This window comes from Protopterus annectens, chromosome 6.part0 (assembly GCF_019279795.1).
Source record: "Protopterus annectens isolate FY-2018-M chromosome 6.part0, PAN1.0, whole genome shotgun sequence".
Classification (NCBI taxonomy): domain Eukaryota; kingdom Metazoa; phylum Chordata; order Ceratodontiformes; family Protopteridae; genus Protopterus; species Protopterus annectens.
Window position 1 is genome coordinate 1,731,403,463 of NC_056737.1, and position 26,103 is coordinate 1,731,429,565.

At 39.1% G+C, this 26,103-nt stretch overlaps 1 protein-coding gene across 1 annotated transcript in view; it reads left to right on the forward strand.

Annotated features, from left to right (window-relative positions):
• Positions 1-26,103, forward strand: part of ITGAV (integrin subunit alpha V) — a 1,332,605-nt gene that overhangs the window by 928,462 nt on the left and 378,040 nt on the right. The window contains exon 19 of the mRNA XM_044075123.1: positions 12,122-12,259. Coding sequence (XP_043931058.1) covers positions 12,122-12,259 — 138 coding nt within the window. The remainder of the gene's footprint in view (positions 1-12,121; positions 12,260-26,103) is intronic.

Below are 26,103 nucleotides of genomic sequence, written 5' to 3' on the forward strand. Positions count from 1 at the left end.
AGTTTTTTTTTTTTTTTTGGATTTTAGGATAAGTTGATTATTAGACAGCCATTTTCCAGTGGATAGAAAAATATCCTGAGTCTATGTGTGAGGGTCAGAGATGTTATTGGAAATGGAGATGAGAGTCGAATCCTCAGCATATTGTATAAAAGAGGATAGTTTACAAGATGTGTGAAGATCATTAGTGAAGTTATTAAAACAGAAGGGGACCCATGATGGAGGCTTGGGGAACACCCAATGTGATGGGAAGTGAGGGGGAACAGGAAGAGAGCCATCGAACAGATTGTTGCCTTTTGGATAGATAACTAGTAAATCATTGAAGTGAGGGAGGGGAGAGGTTGAGGTTAGCAAATTTATTTAGAATAATGGAGTGAGAGCTGGTATCAAAGGCTTTGGAGAGGTCAAGGAAAAGAGAGGATATGAGTTGGTTGTTATCTCTGGTCTCTATCTTGTGGGTAGAAGATAAGAGGGTGGTAGTGGTGCTGTGGTATGGCCTAAAGCCAGGTTGAGTGGGAGTGAGAAGGTTTTCCTGTAGGAGAAAGTTTAGTAGTTGAGTATGAATGCATTTTTCAAGTATTTTAGATAGTTGGGAAAGGACAGCTATGGGTCTTTAGCTGGATGGATCAGTATAATTTCCTCCTTTATGCAGAGGGATGGTGAAGAAGGATTTCCAAATGTCAGGGATTGTAGCTTCTTGGATAGATCTATTGATTAATAGGGATACAGGGAAGGGAATGGATTCAGCAGCTAGTTTGAGGAATGGGAAGTGAGGTTATCAGAGGAGGGGAGCAGGGTTTGAGTTTTAGCAGAAGCAATTTGATATAAGCAGTGGAAACAGGTTGGAAGGAAAAGAGATTTTTATTGGTGGGGTTGGCAGGGGAAGGAGGTGAATTAGAGTCATGACTGGTGTGTGTGAGTTTTCGGACAGTGTCAATGAAGTAATTGTTGAGAAGGGTAGCAGTTTCTAGAGGAGTGTTATTTGGGAAGGGGGGGGTAATAGGGCAACCAGGCTGGATAATTTTGTTAAGAGTAGACCAGAATTTGCGAGGATCTGATTTGCAGTTTAGTTGGAAAGAGCTGTAGTAGGATTTCTTATCTTCATTGATTTGTTTTTTCACAAGGTTCCTGAGTTCCCTGTACGTTTGAAAAAGGGGTGGTGCCTTGGTTTTGGCACATGCTTTCTAAGCAGTATCTCTTCTGTGCGTAAGTGATCTGGTCTCTTTAGATAGCCAGAGGGCATAATTAGCTTTAATTCTTATTTTTATGCAGGGGGCAAGGGAGTTGAGAGTTTTCAAGAAAATGTGGTTAAATTTTAGGACTGCATTATTGAGAGGGAGTTGACTAAGGAAAGCCTAACTGATGCTGGAGAGTAAGGAGTTAAATCTGTTGGCATTAAAGTTAGACAGCTTACAGCAGTCTCTGTAGGAGTGCTATTTGGGTATTTGAGTATTGTATCTTTGGATGGAGATGGGAAGATGATCACTTAAGGTATCAGGTAGGGTACAAGGGTTGTGGTAGAGGTTAGGGAAGTTAGTGAGGATCCAGTCAATTGTTGAAGTGGAAGAAGAATTAGACATTAGTAGGAGTTTGCTGTCGGCATTCTGCAGTCTGTTCTTGAAAACCTGACTAGAAAGACTCTCACATACATCATCTTGCCTTGCAGTAGTAAGTAACTTAACTAGGGAACAGTAATTATATTTAGATTAGTCAGGAAAGTATAGTGATATTAGAAGTACTGTTTTTCTATAGCGGTGTGAAACTTTCCATTGGTGTTATTTTTAATATTCTCTGTGACTGAAACTCTGGTGTTTACTGTAAATAGATATTTAGTATTTTTATCTTCTTTTATTATTTATTATTAAATATATGTAAACTTCTCATTGTGGCTGGTCCTTTTAGAAAACATTTAAGCTGAGAGTATTTGCATACATTTATTTGGTGAAAACTCTGGCCACTCCTGAAAGTCTTTGCTATTTGGTCAACATTACCATTTGTATTAATATTAATTTCACTCAGTATAATTGGGTACTCTTGTAAGAGCCTTAAAATAGCTGGCAGGGGTTCTGGTGGCAGTAATAACTATCTTATAGTATGGGCAGAAGGGAGCACAGCAGGTGAATCTGTGCCAGCTTTCCCCAGGTGTGTGTGTCTGTGTGTTTAATATCAAATATCAAGGTGTATGTATGTCAGCGGCTTGGAGCAGGGACACAAAGCTCTGGTTTCAGAGAGAGAATGTGGGAGGACTTAACTTGAAACCCCAGCTAAAGACCCACCTGTATGCTGTGCCAGTGGGGAGTCTTACTGGGGGTCTGGACAGACAGACAGGCACCAGCTTCTGACTGAGCATGTTCCCTGTGCATGCTCCTAAGGGAAACTGTGCTTGTTGCAGAGAGGCCTGCATCTGGAAATACTAACTGCATCCATTTGTATTCCAAAGAACGTATCTAGTGTTAGTGGTGAGGCTTCAGGCTCCTTGATTACTGGCCCAGAGTGGGGGACATCACAGTACTTAACATTCAAAAATCAACATACTTATAAAAAGAAGTCAATATTAAATATACAATTCTCTAAACATATCATTCAGATGTAGCTATGAACTCAGCTTTATCTCAAAGACTGATATCAACAGTAAGTATTCTTTAAATACTTCAGGAATCTGAACTGGAAAATTGTGAATAATAATATGTTACCAATACACAGTGAAGTGGTTACTTAGTCATTAGGACATAGGGAATGCACTAACAGAACATGTTTTGAAACATCACTATACCCAAACAAGTACGTCAAGTGTAGTACAGAGACACTCTTCATATAACTAAAGATATGACAACTACTACAAGTAACATTAAACACTCCAAGTTCTGTTGGAACAGTCGATGTAACTAATGCTTCCTACCCACACTCAAAGACAGCTTAAATATCACATGTATTATATTAAAATGCTAGCATGTGGCCCATTGTGACAGACTCAAGTGATTTCTATTCAGAAAGGTTAAGGGGGGTCTCATCAGACCTAAACAATTAATTCCATTAACCTGATAATGTACTCTATGCACAATCATGTAAGCAGCTTATCCAAAATGACACAAGAGACCTAATTTAGTTACCTATAGGACAGTAATGTCTTTCGGCTTTTCCCGGTTAGGGGTCACCACAACAGAACTCCAGTTCGCTAATGATTGGCAGCGGATTTTTACGGTGCCGAGTTGCCAGCCTGACACCCAACCTTCAAAGAAGGCACACCCATTCACGCTCACACCTACCTGCATGTCTTTAACGTCACTCGACCGTGGGGAGGACATGCAGACTCTACACAGAAGGCACAACAGCTGTGAATCGAACGGCTGAACCTCTTGCTGTGAGGTGACAATGCTAACCGCTGCACCACACAGGACAGTATACATCTATTATCTCATTCCCCTCAGTACAGTTGTTTTGAGTGTGTATTTTTAACTCTCAGGGGGCGTGACTTGGGTCTTTAAAAAAATGAAGTTATCACATTACAATTCAAACAAATATTCATATCTCTGGAACCGTAAGTGTTACTAGAAAACTGTAAATAGCAAACTATTCAGGATAAATTAGTCCTTACATTGGTGGTATTCTAGAAACTCAAAGCATTTGGCTTATAAAATTCAGTTTAAAGCATCAGACTCTAGAAATAAACAGTATACAAATAACGTGCCAAAATAAAGGCAGTGACTATTAACTTTGTAATGTTCTATAAATATCTTAGTAAACATTCAAGTTAGACATGTACTACAACAAGCAGGATTTTCTTCACGCAGCTGTGAGCTTTCATATGAGGCTAACTGCTGAAATGCCCGAAGGCGTACTCGGGTATGATGAGTTTTAAAGAGGCAGCTTGTGGCAATATTTGAAGATGTGATGGTAGAAGTTCACGAAGGATAGAGTATGCCACTCAGTTTTACCTTGCAAAGGCACTTAATAACCACATAACATAAAAAAATTACAAATTAAACGCTTTAAATGGTAATCCATATGCAATTCAATGGGTAAAAACTTAAGCAGTGGACACAATTTAAAGTGGTTATCTGTTCATCCAGAAGGGGGTTACAAGCACTGCCTGCAGTGTCCTGTCCTGTAGCCACTTCTTTTTACCAATATTCTTCTGAAATATAAAAGTGGAAACTGGGCTATGGATACCCAAACATGATGATTGCAAATTGTGCAGCATAATTACTTGAATAAAACGTGATGAAGTTTTTCAAGTTGCTGTACAACAATTACAGATTAATAATGACCTCATCACTAGTGTCACTAAATGCAGTATCATGAGACTTGACAGAAAGAATAAATTATAACTGCAGGCTAAGGAAAACTGATTTTAAATATGTTATATACTTTTCTCACTTTCTTATTTCCTGTTAGTAATCCACTTTGTCTGCAAAATGCGTGACCATTTGTTTTACAGGTTCATAGGATGATACTAGGCTATTGGCCCGGAGGCCCTTATAAGCCTAGCCAAGTTGTTTTGTAAATATAAAAGGAGATCAAAGGAAGCAAAAGGCCCGAATCCAGTGTTTTGAGTATAAAATATACCCTCTTGCATCTGTCAGGTCATAAAATATAATTATCGTCTATTTCAAAGTAGCAGCTAAACAGAACTGTGAAAAAAAAGCAAACATTAAAATGTAGACAGTTAAGAGACACAACTTGAGATCCTATGTACTGGCAAATCTATTGTGTCTGAGCTGATGTAATTAAGCCCTTGTCTTTTACTTGTGGAATAAATAGTTAAGTTACTTTTGCTGTGTAAAAACAAACTATTCAAATAAGCTGATGTAATGTTTTTTTTCTGTAAAAGGGAATTATTTAGTGGATTCTGGATAACAGAACAAAAACAAAAATGATAACCTGAAATACATACATACATTTGAGACTGGTCTTTATTCTGTCTTGGTTTGCTTGGAAGATATGGAGGTGGCAATTTCCCTCTAAACTTGCTATTTGAAATTCCTGTCTATTGTACTTAGGGTTCAATTCTCTAAGTTAAAAGTAGTTATACATACATAGCTAGCCTATGTGGAAGTTTTTCTTTAAATATTGCTGCCTGTATAACTAAAGTTTTACTTTCGTAACTCATTGTGGCACTTCTGTATTCCTCAGCATATTTAATCTGCAGCTACACTGTTTGGCTCATTGTTAATTTATTCAGTTTAATTTCTTGTCTTTGGTCTTTTTAATATATATGTATTGTTACTATTTATTATCTGACAAGGGGGTTATCATTTGCCACTCCAGGTTAACATGCTGTGGTTCCCACATCCACTTAATTACATCATTTGGGCCAACTTTCAGCCAAAGTATTACCATGCAGGATTTCATATCTGATTTAATTAAAATCAGCAGGTAACTGGAATTCCACAAAAAGGCTTCAGGAACTGGAATTACATTCTGTTTCTTATGCATTATTTAGAGGTAAACACTACTTGGTCTACAAGGCAATATCTGATTTGGTTCTGTTTTAAAGTCTATGCCTGAACTGTACCATTAAGGAGCTAATACCACAGCAGAAAACCCAATACTAAAAATAAATATTTATTAATAACATAAAATTTGAAAGATACATTGCAGACTATGGAATAAGCAATTATTCAGTCACTGACTTCCTAAAAATAATTTTAGGATAAAGCATAACTGGGGGGTTTATGCCAAACAATCTTCTTGAATGCCAGTAGATCAGAAGCTGGAAAACTGTACTTGGGAACCTATAAGACATACAACTGGCTAGTTTATTGTTAGCTGGTTAACTGTACATACGAAAGTGAAAAAAATTTCACAGTACTGGCTGGAAGTTTAGATTAGTATTCAACAATATGTATATAAAACTGACTTGGAACCATACATGTTTGAGAAGTAGTATTGTTGCAGCATGATTCATTATTCATGGAAACCAGAGGCAGGAGATGCCTGCCCTTCCACTCTGACCTCCAAAACATTATGGATATCTGCAGATGAGAAGCCCAAGACACAGGACTTGTTGTAATTCTAAGATGGAGGGCATCTTTTGCCATTTTCTGTTATTTTTTGGCAGGAGAGATACAAGTGTATGCTAGCTAGAGGCAAATAATGCCACCAGTTCTCAGTCTGCAAAGACCTGAATGATGCAATTCATTTTTTCCCATAATATCAGGAGAGGTGATGAATGGTAAACTTTGGGGTCAATGAAAAATCCCCGATCCCCTGATCGCTTCATCAGACAGTTACTGTAGATTGTGAAAGCGCTTACTTGGATATACTTGGATTAAACTTTCTTTTTGGATTATCCTGCAGCTGTGGTCACTTTGTTCTTTTATATTTTTATTCAGAAGCTTTGAGGTGAGGACCAAGCATTTATCCAGTACAGTAAACTTTTTTCCCTTTTCCAGTTACTGGTCAGCTTTACAACAAGGGCAGAGGGCAAGGCCATTTCAAAACAAACAGTTTCCAAACGGATAGCACACTGCATCCATTTCTGCTACAAGCACCATGGGAAACCAACCCCTCAGGGGGTCAAAACACATTCCACTAGGGCAATGTCTAACTCTACAGCATTTCTCAGGGGAGTCCCTACCAGGGCCATCCTGGAAGCTGCTACCTGGAGTTCTGTACACACCTTCACCAAGCATTACCACCTGCCTATCTTTTCCAAATCCAGGGCAGGTTTTGCAACAGCAGTCCTACAAGGCATACTAGCCAGCCCTAACTCTTTTTGACTGCCTCCACCCTTCTTCAGTTTTGGGAATACACCCAAGTGTGATGACTGCAACAGTGAAACATGAAGAACATAGTACAGTTGTGTACACTTACCATAAATATAGATGTTCGAGTGTATTCACTGTTGCAGTCCTGTTTTCCCTCCCTCCAGCCCCCTCTCTCTCTCCTCTCTATGGCTATTACTCACCCCTTTCATGGGTATTGGTATTTACTTTTTACTGATGGTGTTTTCCCCACCATAACTTAGCTCCCTATTTGGGGGGCTCCTTACATTTGGGGCAACAAAAACTGATGTAATGGCATTGGCTGCCTGTTTTTATACCTCTGACGACCTGAGGTCAGTCCTGGAGCAACAGCATCCAATACTAAGTCTCTAGAATTCGGGCCAACTGAGGGCTACCTGCAGGCAGGTAACCCAAGTGTGATGACTGCAACAGTGAATACACTCGAACATCTACATTTATGGTAAGTGTACACAACTATACTTTTCTCCTCCAAACACTGCAATCTCTTTGCTGATTCTAATTCCAAATGTTTGGCCTCCAGTTCAAGTCTCTTTAACTCCAGATGGATTTTTAAGGCCTCTGAGGGTGGCAAATTCCCACCACCAGACTGGTTATCCTTCTGGATGCTGATCTGAGCTGTTACTAAGGCTGAAATCATTTCCTCTTTAGTCAGGTTGGTATACACCAGTCCTTTGGCTTTGCGCACCTTTGCCAACTGGTTCTTTATCTACTTGCAGTAATCCTCTGCTGACATCCTTGCCTGCTATCCCTGACTAACTAAACTAACAAAAAAAAAACTTAAATAAAAACTGTTGTGATATGAAACTCTGAATGTTTACTGTGTGGCTGCTGAGAGAATGCATACCTTTAGTGACAACTGCTTACAGGCTACAGAATTTCAGTATCCACACTACTGCTCACCAGTATGTGATGTCCCCCACTCTGGGCCGGTAATCAAGGAGCCTGAATCCTCACCAACTGACATTGGGATACAAGTGGTTACACTAAGTATTTCCAGATGCAGACCTCACTGCATCAAGCACAAGTTCTCTTAAGAGCACCCAGGCAACACACTCAGTTCAGGGGCACTCCCCACTGCCACAGCTTAGAGTTGGGTCCTTAGCTGAGGTTCCAAGTTAAGTCTTCCCACTCCATCTCTGTGAAACCAGTGCCTAGTGTTCCCTGCTCCAACCAGCTGACACACACCCTCTGAGATTTGATTTACACACACACACACACACACACACACACACACACACACACACACACACACACACACACACACACACACACCCCTGGGAAAGGTTGGCACAGGTTCACCTGGTATGCTCCCTTCTGCCCAGGCTATAAGGTAGTTATCACTGCCAACAGAACCCCTGCCAGCTACTTTAAGGCTTTTACAAGGGTACTCAGTTATACCGAGTGAAATTAATATTAATACAAATGGTAATGTTTACCACACAGCAAGGATTTCAAGAGTGGCCACAGTTATCACCAAATAAATATACGCAAATACTCTCAAAGCTTAAATGTTTTTTAAAAGGGCCAGCCACAATGAGAAGTTTAAATATATTTAATAATAAACAATAAAAGAGCATGAAAATACTAAATATCTATTTACAGTAAACACCAGAGTTTTCAGTCACAGAATATTTTAAAAATAACATTGATGGAAAGTTTCACACAGCCGTAGAAAAACTGTACTTCTAATCTTGCTATATTTTCCTGACTAACCTAAAGAGATTCACTGTTCCTTAATTAAGTTACTTATTGCTGCAAAGCAAGATGATGTGGGTGATAGTCTTTCTAGTCAGGTTTCCAAGAACAAACTGCAGAATGCTAAGAGCAAATTCCTACTAATATCTAATTATTATTTTTGACTTACAGAATGACATCACAGATATATTATCAGCACAAGCATCTGTACAAATCACTTTGATATATATATGACATATAATTATTAACAAAATTCCAGCTAGCTGTCCTAGCTTGTGTTACAGATTCACTGTCCTATTTCTCCTGGCATGCCTGGCAGTACCTCCTATCATTACAAATACCACCATTTTTTTTTTACTGTGTATCTTGTTAATTTTTTTGTTCTGCATGTTATTCACAGATGAACCCTCCTTACCAGTTAAACTGAACTTGCTGAAATGACTACCATAGTTACTAGATGCATCTCTGCAAGTGTTATTAAAGCTTTTTGGAACAATTAACCAATTTATTGTGAAACTGCTTGCATTCTATTGTAGAAAAGTAATAAGAATTAGTTGTATTATATTGCACACTATATACCTTTTGTTCTTATTCTAGACTGAATTAACTGCTTGTACAGTTTTATTTTTTATATATGCCTAATGTAAAAGGGGCTGTGGCCAACGGGATGGAAACATTTTACATAATGAAATAATAATTAATAGTTAATTAACTTATACGTTATACTTCAAGATGCATCCAATATGATGACTTTGTGGTTCTCTTTTTCTTTTTCTTTTAATGTAGTCATATATATTCTAAATGAGACCGGATAGGGTTTACTTGAAGACTTACTGGTTCTTGCCTGACTGTGTTGTCTCACAGCTGCGGTACACTGCTGATCCCTGGCAAGGATATACTTTATTCTGCTGCTTGTGTCCCTTCTAGCTCAGAATGAAACCTTCATAACTCACTGACATGATCTTGTTCACCAACATCATATCTCCCTTATGTTTTCTGCTCAGGTGCAACTCTTGTAGCCTCTCATATATTTTCCATTTATCCAACTTCCAGCAGTCTGGCATCCATCTCCTAGTACGGCCTCTAGAACTGCACACAGAACTCAAGCTGCTGCTTCACCAGGTATCAGTATAACAGACCTGTCTTTTCTTCGTATGAAGCCACATTGTCATTCTCCTGTTTTACCTCTTTCTCAAACCATTGATCATAGTACTGAATGTTATATCAATGACCCATTCCCATAGGTTGTTTATTCCATTTTTTTTTGTCCACAGTCCCCTGACTTATGTTTGATCATCTTCAACTCACTTTAAATTAGTCTTTTAAAATTCTGTATCTCTTTGTCTTTGCATTTATCTCATTCCCCACTGTGAAGCTCATAGTGGCATGGTCACGGCTCCCTAATGGCACCTTCATGTGGATATTCGTAACCTTTCTTAATACCTTTTGTAGGACTGGGTCAAGAATTCTTATTGCTGTAGTCACACAACCAGTTGGCTGAACTCCATGCTGAAAACCTGGGAAAATTCCTCCTTCCCCACTGACCTGGTGATTGAAATATTTTGGTATGCTCATAACAGATTCACTTCCCTCGTGACTATAACCTCTCCCTATTTTCCTACTTTATTCTTCTTTAAGTCTCCTTTTTTCTTCCCTTCAGATGTCTGAGTCCAGTATAATGTATTACTCTGCCACCATAATCCTTCTTCATCCATGTTAGCCAGCAGTGTGTTTGCTGTAGGTTCTCAGACTCCCAATCCATTACCTATGCCATGGAGTGGAGTTCGTCTTCTTTGACCATACATCCTGAACTCCTCCTTTACATACATTGCTGCTCCACTTCCATTCCTCTCTTTTCTGCATTCCAGAACATCCTTTACTGAGGTACCTCAGTGTGCCATTTTTCCTCTGTCAGTAGCCCACTAGATGCCAGTAATGTCTATTCTGCTGTCCTGTACCTTTACCTGATGCCCCATCTTCCTGTCCAGACAGCTTGCATTACTTAATAGCACTACCCATCCTTGATGAGTTAATATTTGTTTTTCTGCTCTCTACTGTGTCCGTTTCTTCCTTCCTTCTGTCTGCAGCTTAAGTGCCTACCATTTCTGCATCTCTATTGCCTTCATCCTTCTGTCATAATTTAAATGTGTGATTATTGAGATGTAACTTTCCAACCCAGCAGTGAGCATTGCTGTCCCCTATGGGCTCAGAATGAGCCTGTCCATGGCGTATCATCTGGTCTCCTTATTCTTCTAACACTTCCACACCCTACACTGTCAATGGCTGCAACAACTAATCATACACTGTCCTTCCTCAGAATTCTAGCATTGCCATTGCTAGTACCTCTGGGAAAGCTGTTACCAACCCCTTATGCCCTTAGTTCTGCTTCACAAACCTGGCCTTGCTTGCCACCTCCTCAGCTGTATAATCTGACAGGTCATTGGAGCCTAGAAGACCCACAGTATTCAGCCATCCCTCCCCTTATTGATTACTTTGGTTACATATTCCCATGTCTCACCAAGTCTAACCTTGATTCTAGTCTCCATATTATCTAGCCTGCTCGGTATTCTTTGCCAGGAAATGTAATGCCATTGGTAAGTAAGGAGTCTCCTTTCACCAAAACTGTCTTTATGCCTCCCACCCCCTTCTTATTTTGTTCTCCTTACCCTGCCTTTCATTGTTACATCTCTACCTTTCTCTCTTTACTGTAGTCTCTACATACACTTGTCTCTATGCACTTGACAACCTCAGCCCACGTACAGTTCTACCCTGCCTTTTTCCTACCTTCCCTTTCCTATCTAGTGGCTTCCTGTTACATCCTGTTGCATTTTCCTATCAAGTCACATTCTTCCTTTTTCCTTTGTGACTAGTCATTCCACAACCAACTAGCATTCCCCCTTTCCTGCCGAGTCCACATCAGCTGCCAATCCAAAGCTTCCTTAAACCAAACCACTGCATTCAACATTCTCAGCACATCACTCCTTTTTCTCCCTCTCTCCCTCTCTCTCTCTCACCTAGTTCTTGATCCTGCACTTTTTTCTTTCTTTTATTTATTTATTTATTTTTTGCATACCTTCCTGTTTTAAAGTTTGTAGCTAGACCTTTCTACGTCAACTGTTATCTGTTGCCAATCAGCTTCTGTTTGGGTGTACTTTATCTTCGTTTGAGACCGTTTTACCTCATGCAGTTTTGTTTTGAGCATAATTCCTGTGTACTTTTTTTTCCATGGAACTGTGTGCGTGCTTTTCTTTGTCGTTTTGCATTTTGGGGTATATGCTACTCTGAAATTTACTGTATGTGCTATATTTATTGTGTTGTGTTGGTAGTTTTCTATGGCTGTACTGTCTTATGTTGCCATCAGTACTGCTCTCTCCACTCATAATCTGCTTTCTTTTTACTACATTATACAACTCAAAATTTTCTTAGATGTTGACTCAAGAATGTCAACTAAATGGTAACATTACAGCTTCTGGTAAAGAATCCCATCAGAATGTTCATTTTATGCCTTTGTCTTGTTTAAGCCCATAAAGCTAATGTAATATTACAGAATTTGTATGAACTTATGAGTAGACAAACTAATGTTTAGCAGAATGGTGTTAGATGAAAAGCTACATGCACATACTATATTTTTGACTCGCATGATTAGCCATACTGTTTGCTTTTTATTTTTTTACCTGCAGGATGAATCAGAGTTTCGGGATAAACTTACACCTATTAACATCTTCATGGAATATCGTCTGGATCTGAAAACTGCTGCAGATTCAACAGGACTCCAGCCAATCCTTAATCAGTTCACTCCTGCTAATGTCAGCAAACAGGTACTTAAACTTATCTGTTCATGTGTTTAGAATTTTGTACAGTAAGATAGCTTCATGTGAATGAAGCATTAGATCTTCTTTGAGAATGTTATGCAGCAGGGCATTTTGCAGAAAACTTGAACTTAATCACAAAGTACAAGAAAGGAAGATAAACATCATTAGATAACACCAATTAGCCTCATGTCACTTCCTGCCTGTGACTTATTAAAATGAGTATGTGGATAGATCGATAGAATTGTACACACACACATACACAAACACACACACACACACGCACACACGCACACACACACACACTGGATATAAAAAGTGTACACACTCCTGTTAAAATGCCAAGTTTTTGTGATATAAAAAATGAGACCACAATAAATAATTTCAAAACTTTTTCCACCTTTAATGTGACCTATAACCTGCACAATTCAATTGCAAAACAAACAAATCTGTTAGGAGAAAAATATTAAAAATAAAAAACTTACAATAAGCTGGTTGTTAAAGTGTGAACGCCCTTAAACTAATACTTTGTTGAAGCACCTTTTGAATTAATTAACAGCATTCAGCATTCTTGGGTAGGAGTCTATCAGCATGGGACATTTTGACTTGGAAATATTTGCCCACTCTTCCTTGCAAAAGCGCTCCAAATCTGTCAGATTGCGAGGGCATCTATCGTGCACAGCCCTCTTAAGATCACCCCACAGATTTTCTATTGGATTTAGGTCTGGGCTGTGGCTGGGCCAGATGCTTCAACAAAGTATTAGTTTAAGGGTGTGCACACTTATGCAATCAGCTTATTGTACGTTTTTTATTTTTTTATATTTTTCCCCTAACATATTTGTTTGTTTTTCAATAGAATTGTATAGGTTATAGGTCACATTAAAGGTGGGAAAAGTTTTGAAATGATTTATTGTGGTCTCTTTTTATTTCACAAAAACCTGGCATTTTAACAGGAGTGTGTACACATTTTATATCCACTGTATGTATATGTATATAATAAATATATATATTTATATGAATATAAGTCTACATGTATACCCTCCCACACAGTTTATTCATCTTCAGGATTCCGTATGCCCTGTAAGAAAATTATTTTAGTAAGCGGGATGTATTCTGGTGCCTCAGATTTGTTTCTTGCCAACAAACTTATTTATAGTCAGTGTCTCTTGATGACTCCATCAAATGGTGGATTATATTGCAGTAATCTGCAGCACATATGTGTGTCTTGTAGTGTTTAGCATTGCCTAAAGGTTTTCAGCATTTAATTCTGGTTCAGATCTTAAAGATGTGATTTTTCTATATGCATATATATATGTATACATCTGCTTATACTTATCTGCATATTTATGCAGTTTGTTTATTTGTAATTCTTTGCTCTGCTGTCTTTATATTTCCATGTACAACATGCATCTGACAGGAATAGTTAGCTGTGGAACATTGCACTGCTGTTAGGGGAATCTTACTAGGATTTCTACTAGTGCAACATTTATCTTTTATTAGTACTGTCTTTCAGATATGTAGTTACCTGGCCCTGATGAAACATATCATGAACAAAAAAAATGCACAGAAATACATTTTCCTACAGAAAGGCCTCCATGAAACCAATGACTGGTGTCGAAACCATGGCCTTAAGCTTAACGCCAAAAATGTGTCATCATCCCCTTTGGTAAAAACTCAGTTCCCACTAATTACCACATTGATGGGAGCCCACTAAACACTGAAAGTGTTTATAAGAGATCTGGGGATGCAGGTTGACAGCAACATCTCCTTCGACCACCACATTCCCACTTTGGTCAGAAAGTCCTTCTATGTGGCACATCTTAATACCAATGGTTTTGCATCCAGGAAGAAAGAGGTCATCATCTCTCTCTACTTTTCCTTCATCAGACCAATCATAGAATATAATGCCCCATTTGGCATGTACCTCACTAGACACCTGCAGCAGCTGGAGAGGCCACATAAGTACCTCACAAAGAGTTCCTAGCCATTAAACACATGGACGCAAAAGACTCCAGCTATTCTCTGTCTCATATCCCCTACTTAGAGGCATTCTCTGCTTGACTTACAAAGCCATGTCTGACCCAGTTCTGTTAGAAATTCTACATCTAAAGAAATCCCAATCACTCCACACCCCACGCTCCAGAGACTTCAACCTCATTACCACAATCAACAGAACATGTTGGAGGGACTGGTTCATAACCTGGAGACTGCCCATGCTCTGGAATAGACTTCTCATTCATGTCAAGCAGCACACCTTGCTGTCCCTCTTCAAGAAATATCTTGATAAGTGGATGGGTAATAGAAAGTTCACCCCGGGGATCACTCCAGTGGCTCTACTTGATAGAGGCAGTGGGAACTAACGGTGGATGGCACGATGCCAGGGCACTTCTATGGGCTAGGCTTGCAAAGGCTCCAGGGACATTAGCCTAGTACACGAGTCTATATAATTATTTTGAACATTCAGATAGTCGAATCCGTTAAGGCCGACACCACAATATCGAACTGCAAGTTAACCGAACGTTAAAAACCACAAAATTCACAATATCACATTTCCATAGTTGGCCATATCATTTTACTAAGGTAAAACGTCAGTAGGAGATATCCTGTGTAGGAAACCAACGTGCATGTGCAATAGATACTGACCTTAGGGTTAGAAGTAGGGTTAAGTGAAGTGCATATACATTAATACATTTAACATACACGTGCAATAGATACTGACCTTAGGGTTAAAAGTAGGGTTAAGGTAAGTGCATATACAGTAATACATTTAACGTACATGTGCAATAGATACTGACCTTATGGTTAGAAGTAGGGTTAAGTTACATGCATATATAGTAATACATTTAACATACATGTGCAATAGATACTGACCTTAAGGTTAGAAGCAGGGTTAAGGTAAGTGCATATACAGTAATACATTTAACGTACATGTGCAATAGATACTGACCTTAGGGTTAGAAGTAGTGTTAAGTGCATATACAGTAATACATTTAATGTACATGTGCAATAGATACTGACCTTAGGGTTAGAAGTAGGGTTAAGTTACGTGCATATATAGTAATACATTTAACATACATGTGCAATAGATACTGACCTTAAGGTTAGAAGCAGGGTTAAGTGAAGTGTATATATAGTAATACATTTAACGTACATGTGCAATAGATACTGACCTTAAGGTTAGAAGCAGGGTTAAGTGAAGTGTATATATAGTAATACATTTAATGTACATGTGCAATAGATACTGACCTTAAGGTTAGAAGCAGGGTTAAGTGAAGTGTATATATAGTAATACATTTAACGTACATGTGCAATAGATACTGACCTTAGGGTTAGAAGCAGGGTTAAGTGAAGTGTATATATAGTAATACATTTAACGTACATGTGCAATAGATATTGACCTTAGGGTTAGAAGTAGGGTTAAGTGAAGTGCATATATAGTAATATATTTGTGTAGCCCAATAGAAACCTGTTTAAGTTGTATGTGTTTGCAGGTTTTGCTGTAAATTAAGACAGTAACATGTAAGTTGTGTATGTTCGACTAAACTTTTTCAATACTTGGGTGTTCACATTCACATACATTTGTGTGTTATGCACATTTAATTAGGGGATAAATGGGTGAAGTGTTGATATGGGTGAAGTTTAGATTATTTTGTTTGGGTAGGCAGTACACAGCAGGAGGTGAGTTGGCCAACTATGGAAATTTGATATTTCGAATTTTGCTCTTTTTCACGTTCGGTATAGTTGCGGTTCGATATTTTGGTGTCTGCCTTTAGGGATTCGAGTATCTGAATGTTTGAAATAATGATGTAGACTCTAGTACACACCTATAAACCTATGTGCTTGAGGGGAATATTGCAGTATTCAACACTGGTTAATTAAATATGGTTATGTTTTCTTTATGAGCATCATAACATTGTGTGTATCTGTAGGGTTTCTCATCTTATAATGGCAAGCATTCCATGATTAGAGTGAATGCTTTTTAAGGATAATTTGAATTTCCACTGGGCTGACAACACAGATGATATTTCTTTATTGAAGAGTTTCTCTGCTTGTTTTATTCAAGTGCTATATCCTAGGTGAGAGAGATTGTTCACTGCCAGTATGCTCGTCAGGACAGAGGGTTGGTGCCTTAAGGTGGTAGGAGCTTGTGCTTCTTCAGAGATCTGTCTTGACAGTTTATTGAGAAGTCACTTAGGGTGTTGAGAGATCTTGGGTTCAAGTCTCAGAGAAGCAGTGTTTTGATGGGCAGATGTTCTTCATTCCACATTGCTGCAGTCCTAACTATTGGGTAGTCCGCTGTCCAGTCGGCCCGAATACCAAAGTATATGGCTGACGTCGGTCAGGGCGCATTAGACTGACGTCAGTACGTCAGGGTACTAATGCGCATGACCGACGTCATATCCTCAGTCTTTTTTGCCGCATGGTCCGATGCAGAAGCAATTTTGCGAGTGCAGGTTGGCGTTCTGAAAGTTTCTGAAGTCAGAGTTTCAGACCGAATCAAAGTTGGCTAAGTACCCGTTGGGGAATATTTTGGTTTTTCTTGCCTCAGTATTTAACCGGATGTCAGAAAAAGTGAATAACTGTATTTCTTGTGGGAAACAGATACCTCATAGGGATTACCATACTTTGTGTATACCTTGTTTAGGGCCTGAGCACGACGTTGTTGGATGCCGCTCTTGTGCTAGATTTAACAAACGCACTATTAAGAGAAGGTTAGACTGTGCCAGGTTAGTTTTTGGGAAGCGTTGTAATTATAAAATGCCGTCGGATGCTCCGATGCCCGCTTCGGCCAAAAAGCGCAAGGACAAAGCAGCAAAGCCTAGAGTGGAAGAACCGACAGTCCCTGACGTCGGTTCTTTAGAAGGCTCAGTGGAGCCGGAGGTTCTGCCAGGTGTTTCTTTGGAGTCTCAGGGAGAGACTTTACTGTTACAGGATGTATCCTCTCAGGAAGTAGGCCAGGCTGAGGGGTTTCTCCTAGTGCTTCAGGGTCTTTGCCTAAGAAACATATGCTTAAAATGGCAGAGGATTTGATTACTATGATTAGAGGTTCTATGCCCCCTCCTGATAAGAGGCCTAGGGTGGAACCTGAGTTTGAGAGTTTTGAGCAATGTTCGGAGGCTTCTGAGTCTTCGGCTGAAGACTTGCAGGAGTATCCTCCTTATTCTGATTCTGATGTGGATGATTCTACTCCTTCAGCTTCTCCTCCTGAGGATTTTTCATTTTCAGAGACTCTGCATTCCATGAGGGAGCATTTTAAATGGGAAGGTCAAGATTTCTCTGATTCCAGGAAGAGGCTTAGGGAATTCTTGTTTTTACCCCAGCATAGGCCTTTAGCTATACCTCCTGTTCTGAATGTGGTGGAAGATGTTTATGCAGAGGCTTCCCTGAATCCTGATTCTTTGCCTCCTGCCCCAGTTAAACCGGATAGGTACTATAGGGTGCCTGAAGCTCATAAGTATCTTTTAAGAGTCCTAGGGCAGACCCGGAAACTGTCTCTCAGGGGCCTAAAGGTGTGAAGGCCTCTGTTGTTAAAAATCCTGTTCCTCCTGATAAAGAGGCAAGGGCTTTGGATAGATGGGGAAAGAAAGTGTATACTTCTTCCACTTTAGCCATGAGGGCGTTGAATTGTCAGTTTCACATGTTAAAATATCAGAATTACCTCCTTTCACAATTGAAATCTAAGGTGGATGCTCTGGCAGAAGGTATTGAGTGTAAAGAGTTGCAGGATTTAGTTCATGTGTCTGAACAGGTGGGTAAACATTCCTTGCAGTGTGGTTTTGATGCTGTGCAGGCCTCCTCGAGGGTGGCTGCCACTGGTTCTGTTCTTCGTAGGCATGCCTGGTTGAGAGATCAGAATTTAGCTGAGCATGTTAAAACAAGGATTTTGGATGCTCCTTTGCAGTCTGATGTGTTGTTTGGTTCGCCTGTGGAAGCAGTTTTAAAGAAAATGGAGGACAAGGCTAAGTCTATGCAAACTGTTAAGATTTTTGCAGGTGCAGCCTCCGAAGTTTAGTAGAAATTGGCCTACTAAGGGATGGACTTATCCTGCTTATGATTCCCAGTCTAGGGGTAGGTCTAGACGTGGTAGGGGCAGAGCTCAAGGTTCTTTTAGGCCTAGGACAGGAGTTCCCTGCTCAGACTTCGGGTGAGGGCAGGGGTCAGTCCTTTCGTAAGCAGACCCAATGACCTGCCTTTTCAGCTGCCAGAACATTCTCGCCTGGCAGCACCTTTGGGAGGAAGGCTGTTTCTTTTCAAAGAAAATTGGGATTTAATTACCCAAGACAGATGGGTTCTGGATATCATTCACCACGGTTACAGGTTTTATTTCCATACCTTGCCTCCTTTCAAAGGCATGCCAGACATTCCTCCTCTACAAAGAAAAGAGGCTCACAAGCAAATTTCTCTGTTGCTCCAAATAGGGGCCATTCAGCCAGTTCCTGTGCCAGAAAGGGGCCTAGGATTTTATTCTCGCCTGTTCCTAGTACCGAAGAAGGGGAACACGTGGAGACCAATTTTGGATTTATCTATCCTCAACACTTATCTGGACATTCCCAAGTTCAAAATGTTGACATTACAACAGCTTTTACCTCTACTGGGCAAAGATCACTGGATGGTAACTTTAGATCTCAAGGAAGCTTACCTTCATGTGCCTATAAGACTAAGTTGCAGGAAGTATCTGCGTTTTCGAGCTGGAAATTCTCATTATCAGTTCTCTGCATTGCCCTTTGGCTTATCCACTGCGCCCAGAGTATTCACAAAGGTTCTGGCTCCAGTGATAGCTTACTTCAGGCTAAAAGGAATTCAAATCTATCCTTACTTGGACGACTGCCTGATTCTAGCTCAAGAAAAGGAAGACCTTCTACAGCATTTGGATTATGTCATAGCAGTGCTAAGATGCCTAGGGTATTCTGTGAACGAAATAAAGTCCAGTCTAGTACCCTCTCAAGACATGTGCTTTCTGGGTGTGAGACTGAATACAGCAGCCCAAATGGCCTTTTAACCCCGGACAAACAAAAGAATCTTTCCAGTTACTTCCATCAACTATCTCTTCAGTCCGGGCTGACTGCAAGGACAGTCCTTCAAGCCTTAGGGTTCATGGCATCTTGTATTCTGGTGCTTCCCAATGCCAAACTGCATATGAGGAAGCTGCAATGGTATCTCAAAATGTATGGACACAGCACTGCCAGGATTTGGACACTGTCATTCAAATAATACCTTGCATTCAAAAGGAATTTTTGTGGTGGGCTCAGGAATGTCACCTAAACAAGGGACTCTCTGTGACCCGGCCAGAGGCGAGTCAGATTCTAACGACAGATGCCTCAGACATTGCTTGGGGAGCTCATCTAAATGGAAAGTGGATACAAGACAAGTGGCCTGCCAGACTACAGCATCTACATATCAACATGAAAGAGATGTTAGCAGTCCAGTTTGCATTAATGGCTTTCAAGGAGTTACTTCTTCCAGGGCAGGTGTTGATTCTAACAGACAACACAACTGTCATGTGGTACATCAACAAACAAGGGGAACACATTCTTACCCATTGTGCAGGCAAGCAATGATTTTATGGGAGACTGCGCTCAGCTTGCAACTAACTCTTCAGGCAAGGTTTCTGCCGAGCACAGAACTCCTTAGCAGATGTGTTAAGCAGACAAATCATGGATCCCCACGAGTGGAAACTGGATCTTCATGTATTTCAAAAATTGACAGTGTCATGGGGAACTCCAGACATAGATCTGTTCGCTTCTCCACTAAACCACCAGCTGCCAAAGTTTTGCACAAAGAGGTTTCATCACACAGCTTGGAAAGTGGATGCTCTTTCTTTCAGTTGGAAAAATCTTCATGTGTATGCCTTTCCACCTCTGCCTCTTCTCCCAAAGGTGCTCCTAAAGGTCAGACAAGACAAGCCAAGGATGATTTTAATAGCTCCAGATTGGCCTCGGCAGCACTGGTACCCATTACTGAGGAATCTGGTAAGGAAGCCCCCATGGCCTTTACCCTTGATTCCACACCTGTTGTCTCAGAGGGACGGTCACCTGCTCAATGTCAAGCTTCACTCTCTTCATCTAACAGCCTGGCATATTCTGTTTTGAAAGACAGCAGGTCTCAACTTCCTCAACAAGTTTTAAATGTGATTATGGAAGCCAGAAGACCTAGTACAAGGAAAGTGTACGCAGAAAAATGGAAGAGATTTTTATTTTGGAGTGCAGCAAACAATTTGGAGATTTCTGAGCCTAATTTGAGTGTGGCTCTTCAATATCTTACTGAGTTATTGGACAAAGGTTTGTCTTTCTCTTCCATTAAGATTCATGCTGCAGCAATTTCAGCTCACTATGATTGTGACCCACCATTGTTTTCGCATCCTTTGTTCAAGCAATTTCTTAGAGGGGCAAAGAATATAAGACCCCCACGTAGAGCTCCTACTCCTGCTTGGGATCTCAATTTTGTGTTGGAGAAACTTACTCTACAACCTTTTGAGCCTGAGGCTACTGCTGAATTGAAATACTTGTCATGGAAGACTGCTTTTTTGTTGGCCATAACTTCTGCAAGAAGGGTTTCTGAGTTGCAGGCCCTTATGGCGGTAGAGCCTTTTTTGATTTTTCATAAGGATAGGGTATCTTTACGTACTTATCCTTCCTTTATGCCTAAGGTGGTTTCTAGTGTGGCTTTAAACCAAACTATTCATTTGCCTACTTTTTATGCAGATCCCCAAAATAAAGGGGAAAAGATTTTGCACACTTTAGATGTACACAGGCAATTGCGTTATTATTTGAGCAGGACTAAGGATTTTAGGCAGTCTCAGCAGTTGTTTGTTTCTTTTGCTTTGGGTTCGCAGGGCAAGCCTGTGTCAAAACAAACTATTTCTAGGTGGATTGGGTTTTGCATTGCATTTTGTTATTCCCATCATGGCAAAGAGATTCCAGCTGGGATTAGGCCTCATTCCACTAGGGCTACTGCCACTTCAACAGCATTTCTAAGGGGGGTGGCAACTAAGGATATTTTGGAGGCAGCTACTTGGAGTTCAGTGCATACTTTCTCTAAGCATTATCACCTTCCTCTCTACTCTAAGTCTAGGGCTTGTTTTGCCACAGCTATTTTGCAAGGCATGTTGGCAGTTCCTGCTTCCTTATGATTTGCCAGCCTCCCTTACCTCTGCTTTGGGATTCTACCCAATAGTTAGGACTGCAGCAATGTGGAATGAAGAACATAGTACAGTTTTGTACCTACCATAAATGTAGATGTTCGAGGATCCACATTGCTGCAGTCCAATTTACCCTCCCTCCTTCCCCTCTGTGTTTAGGGGTGGTTGTGTAGGTGAGGTTATATTCTGGTAATTTTGTATATATTGTACATATTTTTGGTGCAGGTATGTTTGGAGTTTTGGTTTTGGCCTTATCTTTTCGGGGTCTTCTGACATCTGGGGCAAGAAAAGACTGAGGATATGACGTCGGTCATGCGCATTAGTACCCTGACGTACTGACGTCAGTCTAATGCGCCCTGACCGACGTCAGCCATATACTTTGGTATTCGGGCCGACTGGACAGCGGACTACCCAATAGTTAGGACTGCAGCAATGTGGATCCTCGAACATCTACATTTATGGTAGGTACAAAACTGTACTTTTGTGCAGCGGATTATGGCTATGAACTGTTAACGAACTGCACCCTGTGGTACAGGGTTTGATTCCCTCAGTCTTCATTTGCCACCTGTGTGAACTTGAGTAAGTTATGTAAGCAGGCACTACTTTGGGGCTTTTGGGGAGTTTTGCTAGGCTCATCAACAGTCTGCTAGACTGCATGTCTAGTAACTGGTCATGAACCTATAAACAGCATGTTTATGTGCTTTTGGCATTGGGGAGACATTTTGTTTCACGTCATTGTTTTGTTTTGCTCTTTTATATGCAGTACTGCTTGTGGTATACAAATGTACGATCAGTGAAAGTTAAGCAGTGACACAGTCATGGCTCCTTCATAACTGCCAAGTAACAGAATATGTGAGCAGCACTGTTCATTATTATAAACTGGGCAATGAATCCTGCTCTATCAGATTGCTTTTTACTTGTGTATTACATCAGTTCACTATATGGAAGAAAGTTAATTCAGGCTACTTAGCTCCCTTATTCTGTCACACATCTGATCTCTCTGATCTCCCTCATAGTCTTCAAATGCAACTGGAGCAATGTTGTTGTTGCCAATAACTCTGACCTCCATTGGAAGACGTCTCTATAGGGAAGCAAGGAAGACTTGATTGTATCCTGCATCAAGTGCCTCACAACACCTTTGCACATTCATCAATCTCTATATTACGCACACTCCATTGTGGTTTGTTACATACATATTTTCTTTCTTTCTGACACATTAGTTATGTTTTGTAGCAAAAATTCATGCACATTATTTGACATAATTCAGTAAATGTTTCTCATGTAGCAGGTATACATCTTCAGTTTGGGAATGAGGGTGCATTTTATAGAGTGCATCATAGAATGAGCTGTGGTGCATGTGATGTGTATATAAAATGCAAGAAACCTGTTATTAAAACTGTTTGTTCACTGACTATCTTTAACTTGTAACACACAATGTTAAGTTGTCTATCTCGCCTTCATTCTTGCTGGTTGGGATCGGAGCCGATCCTCGGCTCCGACTCAGCCATCTTCAATAGCTCGAGAGCTATTTACTGGCTTGAGGCTACCCCTTATCCCATAATGCCTAGCGATAGCTACCCAGATCTTGTTTGCCTCTTCAGCTGCGAGAGTGTCGTTTTTCTGGCTAAGGCTCGTATATTTAGCTTTTTGTGTAAACTTTCCTTCTAAATTTAAAAATGTTCTAGTATTTTTTTCTATTTAGAATAGTTATACTTGTTGCTGTTATTTTTTCTTGTATCTCGCCTTTGTGTTAGAACTCGTTTAAGTTAGAGAGTTCTCCCCACCCCTCCCCCATCCCTAGGTTAGCCGTTTAACTTAGAGGCTCTCCTTTTTTCTCTTATTGTTATAAAAAAAAAAAAAATTATTGTAGTTAGCATAGTACTGGTGTGTTTGTCTAGGTTAGTACTGTTTTTTTTGTCAGTAGTTACTTCTTAGTCCACCTTTTTTTAGTATAGCATGTCTAAGGAAGCTAAGGTTTCTGGTTTTAAGAAGTGTGACTCATGCTGTCAGAAAATGTCTCTGACAGATGGGCACACTAGTTGCGTCTACTGTTTAGGCACTGTTCACCTGCAGGACTCTTGTTCCATTTGCCATGCTTTTAGTCCAAGAGTCCTGCAGGAGCGTAAGAACAAACTCATTCTTATGGGTCTGTTAAAACCCCAGGATTCACTGGCAAAGAGTTCACAGCCAGTGAAATCCCCAAAGTCCACTAAGCCATCGGCTCCATCCTCGGAGCCGACTCCTGTGCTAGATTTACCTTCTAAGTTGGTTCTGGCTGGCACCGACAAGACAACCTCCCCGTCGGCTCCATCGGATGTTTCGGAGCAGTCGTGGATTTACAAGAGGCTGAGGTCCCCTTCCTTAGAGTCAGTGCATTCGTCTCCTCTGTCTCCATTGCTTCAAAGTGAGCGTAGCCACTGGTTTTCTTTTTTTTTTTCAAAACAGGTTTATTGTTTTAACATATAAGAGAAATATCATAACAATTTTATACAAGTAATTAAAAATAGGTATTATTATAATATTCAACAAAACAACTAAAGTATTTACAAAGACATCCACTACAATCAGATCAATTAATTAAACTAAAATACCATGCTATTGAAATTAAATTTTTTTAACAAATTTTGTAAATTATCCCATACAATAAAATAAGATGTTTTTCTATTTGTTCTAGTCCTAATTGTGTTTATTTCCATATAGCACACTATATTCATAACATTTTTAAATTCATTGAACGAAGGAGGTGTATCTGAAATCCAATTTCTAGTTATTATTTTCCTAGCCACTGCTAGAATAGACCATAACAAGGGAAGCTTAACCTTTTTAACACTTTGAGGTACAGGTGTGTTGAATAATAAATTAATTATTTCTAAATCTCTTATATCTGTAAAAAGAGCCTGCAAAAATTCATTAATTGACTTCCAGTATTCTTTCAATTTTATACAGTCATAAAACATATGAGCCCAGTCAGCATTAATTTCTACATTACATCTCTTACATAGATTATCTTTATTATTTATTTTATTCATCATCAAAGGTGTATAAAAAGATCTATGTAAAAATTTCCATGTATAAAGTCTCCAGACAATGGAAGACGTAGTTCTATAAGCAGATTCCAATATATATTGTTTATCTTGTTGATTTGGTGGGTCCCCATTAATAGAAGTGAAATAATTCCAGCATGAATCTACACTAAAAAGTTTCTTGTCTGATAAAGGTAAACTTTCATACATACATAAAGTTATCAGAAACTTTATGTTGTAAATTTAATATCAAGTAATCAATCAGTGTTGGAATAGATTCTTTAACAGTTATAGACATTAAATCTATTTTATTAATGAGATGTTGTCTAAAGGTCTGAACCTCTAACCAGCAAGTTTCTCTTAGATCAAATTCTTGTTTTAAGAAATCTAGATTTTTAACTTTATTATCAGATATCAACTGATACCAGTACTTTAGATCATTATCTATAGCTAAATGAGTTCCTTCAGAAGTAGATGACAAAAGCATACCCTGAGTATACATTATAGGAAATACAATAAAATTCCATTCCCTATACTTAGGGTGCATGAATATAAAGTTACGATAACTAATAATAATATTTAATGGGTAACAAACCATATGTTTAGGTGTAATAGGTGAAGTACAAAATTCCTTTAGTAACCATAACATGGAGTTATTTACAATCATATTTTTATGTGTTAAGGAGATTTTCATGAAGTGTATACTAATTAGCTCCCAATAATCTTTCCATTTTGTGACATATGACTGATCTATTAATAAAGTAATAACTTTTACAATAGAAGAGATAGTATATAAATTAAAGTCTGGAAAAGAAATACCCCTTGAGACCAGCTATTAGTATGTTTCTTTAATGCAATCCTAGGTCTATTAGGTGCCCATAAGAAGTTTAACATTAGTGTGTTCAGTTTCTTGATAATTATTTTTGTAGGTGGAAGTATTATTGATTGTATTAAGTATAAAATCTTGGGGAATATTATCATTTTAATAATTGTAAGTCTCTCCTCCATGGTAAAAACATATTATTCCAGGTATTAAAAGATTTTGTATATTAAGAAAACAGGTATTATAATTATTATATATAATAGATTTAATATCTTTAGATAGTATTATACCTAAATAAGTTATCTGACCTGAATTGGGTACATATTTAGTAAAATCAGTAATGAGAATATTTTTAGCGTATATATAGGTAGTATTTTAGTTTTTCTTCATTGAATATTAAACCAGAAATACTTTTAAAATTCATCATGTTATCAAATAGAGACTGTATAGAAGAATTAGATCCTGCTGATGTAATTAGAACATCATCTGCAAGAAGCTGGACTTTGGATGTTGTATTTTCATCTATTTCAAAACCCTCTATGTCAGTACTGTTTCTGATCAAATTAGCCCAAGGCTCCATTACTAAAGTGAATAATAGTGGAGAAAGTGGACATCCTTGTTTTGTACCTTTAAGAATGGGTATTTTTTGTGAAACATATGTTCCTACCTTAATATAAGCCAACGTTCCTTTGTATAAATGTTCAATTAGATTTACAAATGCATCCGAGAAGTTTGTGCACTTCATTAAGGTAAACAGATAGTCCCAACTTACTGAATCAAATGCTGAACTTATATCAAGACTAATAAGTGTTAAATCTTTCTTTTTCCTATTTGCAAAATCTATTAAAGTTAAAGTTCTTCTTATATT